Source organism: Myotis myotis, unplaced genomic scaffold (assembly GCF_014108235.1).
Source record: "Myotis myotis isolate mMyoMyo1 unplaced genomic scaffold, mMyoMyo1.p scaffold_m19_p_7, whole genome shotgun sequence".
Classification (NCBI taxonomy): domain Eukaryota; kingdom Metazoa; phylum Chordata; class Mammalia; order Chiroptera; family Vespertilionidae; genus Myotis; species Myotis myotis.
In genome coordinates this window covers 87,402,093-87,408,131 of record NW_023416379.1, presented here as the reverse complement: position 1 = coordinate 87,408,131, position 6,039 = coordinate 87,402,093, and the positions used below count along the sequence as shown (strand labels likewise).

Sequence of the window (6,039 nt, the reverse complement as noted above, 5' to 3'; positions counted from 1 at the left end):
AGTGATGGGTCTGCCAGAGGCTTCACCGGAGGGCCAGACACGCCCAGCAGAGCGGGTCTGAACAGCAGCACGGGAACAAGCACAGGTTCATTTGGATGATCCTCTGAGCCCCAGGTGTTGTATTTACTTTTTATAAAAGATAGTTTGCCATTTTCCTGGGCCTCTGATTAGTTCAGTGGGTCTCCTTCCTCCCAGCTCCCCACAATTTCCACTCAGTACGTTTCTCTCAGTAAGAAAGGGGCTGGGCAGAGACCTCACAAAAGAAGTTTCAGTAGCCTTTTCTTCCCTGAGAGATCAGTTTATTTGTTTGTTCGTTTGGGGAACAGAGAGAGGATGTGATGTTTGCTAGGGGAGGAAGCCATGCCGATCAGCTCCTGGAAGGGTGACTTTGCTGCTCCCCTGGGTTTGGCTCGCCTGAGGAGTGAGAGAAATAGACAGCATTTTCACGTGATCCATCCATGCCAGTCCCGGCTTCAGCCTCCCTTCCTCCTCTGAAGAAAAGACTGGATTGCCAAGCAGCCAAAACCATGCTGGCCGCTCCCACCCCCAGGTCTTCCTGTCCTGGTGAGCCCAGCCCAGCGCCATTCACAGGGTTCCCAGGGCTGGGCCTGCCTCCTGGGCAAAGAAGTGGGCAAAGTCACGGGGTAAACTCTGGGGACCCCTGGGACATGACCCCTCTGAGCTCTTGTCTGCAGCTACCATCTGGGTCCCCTCATTCATTTCCACCCCAAGCCCGGCCTCGGCCCCCACTCACCTGAGGCCCTGGCTTTCCGGAGAAGGACAAACAGTACTGAGAACACCAGGCCCTTGTTCAGGACAAATCCGCAAGTCAGAACAATAGCCATCACCTGCGGCTCCGAAAGGGCCAGGGCAGGCGGCAGGCTCAGCTCCTTTCCTCCGTGGCTGGTTGATGGGACTTGTGCAGTAACATCCGAGGCTTTTGTGAGGGCTTCAGAAGAGAAATAGACGCCAACTACCCTCATTGCCCGCCTGCTCGACCCCAACTACCCCACCCCCACCCCCGCTGGCCTGTATTGTCACCTCCTCTGGGGAGTCCTGCAGGCAAGTCCATACTCCTGGCCTCACCAGCAACCTGGCCCCTCCCTCCTCTGGGCCTCCATCCAACATGCCTCTATTATGCCACCCACCACCCTGCATCATAGCATTTTATTTATGTCTCAGGGTTCCCATTCCCCTTCCAGGGCCTAGCCCCGTGCCCGACATGCAGTGGGCAATGAGCGCAGGATTGGACAGAGAATGACCTAGCAGCTCATTTGTGTGCGCCTGGTACCCGGATGACCGAACAGCTGGGCAGGCTCGGCAGCCGGGTGGGGGTCTTCGAAGGTACTGTTTAACGCTTGACCATCACGGGGAAATGCAAGGGGGCTTTGCACCTTTGAAGCTTTCAGGAGGCATATGGGGGAGGGGCCCAGGGTAATGAGGAGCCTCAAGCTTCCCACTCTGAGGCTGAAGGTCACTCATGTATCAGGGGCGGGTGGAGAGTGGGACCCAGGCCATCTGAGCTCTGGCCCCTGAAGCTCCCAGCCTCACCCCGAAGTCCCATGTCTGCTCACTGTGTCTGTCCCCTGCCTGTCCGCATTCCTTGAGCCCACACAGTCACCTGTGACCCGCCTCAAGCACAGCCCTTGGAGAGAAAGTTAGGCTTAGAGTCGGAGGAGGGGTGCCCAGAATGGACCCATAAGCCAGGCTTGGGCAAGCCGGAGGCAGCTTGGTGATGGGTGGGAGTCAGCAGGGAGCCCTGTGAGAAGCAACAAGTGTTCAGAGAAGTGTGTGCGCTGGGGAAGGGAGAACTCACCGGAGCTGGCAGTCTGAGTTCTGGCGCTGGTTCTGCCTATAACCAGCAGCGACCTCAGGAAGGGGCCCGGGGTTCAGCTACAGGGGTTGGGGGGCCTAATTAGGTCCTTTCCAGCATCAGCTTCCTGTGGTTCAGGGACCCTGAGAAGCACACACAGAGGGAAGGACCCACCCCGAGATATCGCCAGACGGATGGTTCTGAGAATGTTGATCCGGGAAGAGTCATAGAATCCACACGAATACAAGCCCGAGTCCTTCTCTGCCAGCGCAGTCATGGTGACCGTGAAGTACCCCTCTCCGGGGTGATCCCTGATGATGTATTGTGGGTTTCCAGGGTCACGGCCGAGCCTGGGACTGGTGACTAATAAGGTACAAGTTCCTGGTGATGTTACTCTGCACCAGGTTTTCCTCGTCCCACCTTGCTGGACTGGATAATCGCACCTTACGGAGACTTCCTCCCCTTCCAGTTTCTGCAGCAGCTCTGGCTGCTGTTCCCAGGAGCCTGAGAATAAACCCTCAGGTCAGGGAGCCCCCTGCCTGCCTCAGAGCTGAGAGGAGCCCCCTCCTTAGGAAGTCCTCTCTGCTACACTCAGTGCCCCCCCACCCCGCCCCTGTCCCCTGCTCACCCGCATCCCACCACCTCACCCCTCCTTCACACGCCCCTCAGGCCACCTCACTAGCATCCATCCCTCCTCCTCTTCCCCTCGCCTCTGCCCTCACCAGAAGCCAGGAGCACCAGCAGGACAAGGGGCAGCAGGTGCGGGGCCTCCCAGGCCATGGCCCTCTGTCTGAGCTCGGTGGCAGCGGCCGCCCTGAGGAGAGGGTGCCAGAGCTGGCGGGGTCAGCAGCCACCCAGCCTGTCTGGGAAGAAGAGCTGAGGAAGGCAAAGACTGCAGGGGAGAGGGGGCAGGGTGGAGGAGAGGCCTGGGCTATGCAGGACCCGCCTCTGCCTGGCTCCCTCTGGGCCTGGCTGGGAGCTCTCTGGGCCAAGCCTGCCCGCTGCTCCCTCCCCTGGGGCGTGGGGAAATGGGTGAAAGGTCCAGAGGAAATGGTGGTGAAATAAGAAGCCATTCCTCCTCCCTCTTCCTCTCTGTGCCACCACTTCCTTCCCCGCCTCACCTTTCTCCTCGCCACCCAGAGAAGCAGGGCTGAGGGTGAGTGATGGAGGCAGGGGATCCTCTGGAGGCCCCAGTGCTCAGAGGCCTCCTGTCCAGGCTGCTGGGAATTTGGGTGTCCTGTGGGGACTAGAGGGGCAGGAGGAGGTGGGGAGTCATTTCCAGGGGAGGATGGGGCAGAAAGGAGGTCTCTGCCCTCTGTGTCCCCAGCTCCCAGCCTCCACTATCACCACTCCTTAAGCCTTTGCTGGAAGACCGTACTAACCAAGCGCTTTTAGAAAATAATTTGCACTTTCTATCCCGGTGACTAACAGGGCACCTCGCCAACAATATTGCAGTCACTGGGTGTGGTGCCAGGGGGCACTGACGTGCTGGGGGACCACTTTGTAAAGTATGTGACTGTCCCCCTCTATGCTGTACACCTGAAAGCAACACAAAATCACACGGAATGCAAACTGGAACTGAAAAATAAAAATTAAAATATTAAAGAAAAGAATCTGTTATTAGAGGAGCCTCAGGAAAACATTGTCACAGATGCTTATAGTCATTAGACAGACAACCAGTTCAGAGAGCCCTGCACGTGTGCAGTGTGCCTGTGGGGCTGACAGGGGCAGACTCCTGAGGCGGAGACTGGCAGGGGGGCGGGGGCGGGGGTGGGGGGGACACAGTGCTGGGACCAGGCAAGGGAGGGAGCAGCCCTCGGCCACCAGGAAACTCGGACCACCCTGTGAGGACAGGCTGCCCCTCAGGACCTTGGTTCCCTGCTTCCCATTCAGGGGGGTGGGCTGCCCTGGGAGGGGTCACCTGGGGAGGTCCTTCCACCCACCCTGCTCCCAGCAGTGGGGTGAGTTCATCAGCCTTGCAGGAGGGGTGGGGTGGCTGAACCCCCACCAACTGCCTGACCCAGGGCGTGCAGCATTTGCAAGAGCTGGGAGCCTCCGGCTTGCCAGCCTGCCTCAGATTGGAAGGTGGCAGGCCCGCCCATCTGCTGCCTCCTCGGTTCAAACATCCGAATGTGCCAGGGGAGCCGGGGACTCCGTGTCCATCCTTCCCGTGGCCACCACAGGTCACCCCCGCAGGGCACCCCGTCTCAGCCCCTTGCTCAGGAAGCTCGGTTCTCACCGCCTGAGGCAGCCGCGGCCTTGGGCTGCCTGACACCTGGCTCTGCCTGCACCCCTGCCCTGGGTCTGCTGGGACCTGGTCCCCTGGAGCTCGGGGACAGGGTGGGAGCGGCACATCAGAATGAGATGCTGGGACCTGGGGGAGGATGTACCAGAGGACTGAAGCTCCAGAGAGGCCACCAGGCCCCTGGCAGCTGAGGACCCTGGGCCGGGTGTGAACCTCTGAGTCTAGGAGCTGTGTCCTTCCTTGCCATGGGGTCCTGTGGGAGCAGGCTCTACAGATGGGCAGCGTGCACGGGTCGGCCTGGTCCAGGAGCCCCTGATCCTGGGTGCCGGAAGCCGGTCCATCCTTGCTGCTGGACACAGTCGCTGCAGGGAAGAAACATCTGCACAGCATATGTTTCAAGGGACCTGGCGTACATGGCATACTGTTCTTAATATGTTTGCTTCCCTTCTTAATGCTTTGTGTTCTAACCAGGGTCACCGCTCCAAGAAAGCTTGTTTCCCCAGTTGGGGATTTTTCCCTGGAGTTAGGGATTAACAGGACTAAAGAAGGGAATAAATCAGTAAAACTCCTTAACTAAGTACCAGGCAGGTAGTTAATCTTAACTATGAACAATCATGCTTCAGTTACATAATCTTTACTTAGGATAATCTCCTTCAGTTACTTCCTTGTAGCTTAGCAGAACAGTAGAGTAGTGACCTTGGAATGGATATAACAAAGGCCCTAACCTTTGGAATACAGTGGATAGAATTAGAATCAAATGGTATAAATACATATGTAATAAAAGAGAGAACCTGGCTAGAGAACCTGACTGGAGAACATGGCTGCAGAACCTGGCTGCAGAACCTGGCTATGCTGATCAACTGAACGCTGCCTCCATGTCATTCCTTCTTCACCGACTCCGTCCACACCTTTGGGAACCCCTGGACCTACTGGGGCTGGACCCGAACACCTGAGCAAGCAGGGTCGGTGGTCACCCTGCCTGACACTAGGGCACACCCTGGCCTCTGCCTGGGTCCTGCACCCACCACCTGGGGACCATGTCCCCCTCCGCCCTCCCTTTCCCCTTACAATCGAGGACAAAACAGAGAAGTGGGGTCCAGCAGGCTTTGAAAACATAGAATATGACACACAGTATTATAACTTGAAAAGAACTTGAGGGCCAGCAACCACAACGCACGTGCTCAGTCGCATATAGTTCCTGTTGTTTCGTTTTATTCTGAAAAGTCTTGAGGTAGGAATGAGTGTCCCCTTTCCCAGGAGAGGAAACCTGAGGTCCGGGAGGGTTAGTGATCTGCGCAGGGTCACACGGGACAGGTGGCAGCCCTGGTCCCTGGTCCTGAGCCCTGTGCAGCGCTCTCCACTGGACAGCCTGCCCTCCAAGGAGACAGGGCAGTCTGGCTGCTGTCAAGGTCCATGGAGGGGAGCTCCTGGGGACCCGTTTTCCTCAGGGGAGTTCAACTCCCTCCAAGATGCATAGCAGGTGGCAGCCACACCTTCCTGGTGGGGAGGACAGATGTCAGTGTGAGTGTGTGTGTGTGTGTGTGTGTGTGTGTGTGTGTGTGTGTGTGTGTGTACCAGGCCAGCCAGTTCAAGTGTAGTCTCTCCTCTGGTGCCCTCTCCTGGACACAGGGAAGAGGTGCCTCCTCCCTATGGTCCCATAGGATTCCCCCAGTCCCCCTTCTCTCCCCATATCCATCTTGGAGTGGCCCCACTAAGGCCCTGGCTGTGTTTGTCTCCTGACCATGACCTTTGCTCTCCCGCCTGGGAGGTCCCTGTCCCAGGGCCGAGTAGAGATGCCGCATCTAGACCCACGTGTTCTCCAGCCAGTCCAGGCTGCAGACCCCTCTTCAGGGGACAAATGCAGCCGGATTCTCCAGCCTTCCCTGCAGGAGGGGCCAGGTCAGAGCCAGGAGCCTGTGCGGCAGGCAGACATGGCAGGCTACTGGGCCTGGCTCCTGAACTACATTCACCCCATTGGACC

At 57.9% G+C, this 6,039-nt stretch overlaps 1 protein-coding gene across 2 annotated transcripts; it reads right to left on the bottom strand.

Annotated features, from left to right (window-relative positions):
- Positions 1-277: 277 nt before the first annotated feature.
- On the bottom strand, positions 278-2,926 carry LOC118660539 (trem-like transcript 4 protein). 2 transcript variants are annotated; one of them, XM_036318088.1, is made up of 4 exons: positions 2,536-2,926; positions 1,988-2,317; positions 755-949; positions 278-414 (listed from the first exon to the last, which is right to left on the bottom strand). In XM_036318088.1, the coding sequence occupies exons 1-4, from the start codon at positions 2,591-2,593 to the stop codon at positions 368-370; spliced, it is 630 nt and encodes a 209-aa protein (XP_036173981.1). In that variant the 5' UTR covers positions 2,594-2,926; the 3' UTR covers positions 278-367. The 2 variants fall into 2 exon arrangements, with proteins under 2 accessions (XP_036173981.1, XP_036173982.1); XM_036318089.1 differs by having other exon boundaries at positions 1,988-2,176; positions 2,536-2,924.
- Between the last annotated feature and the right edge of the window lie 3,113 nt (positions 2,927-6,039).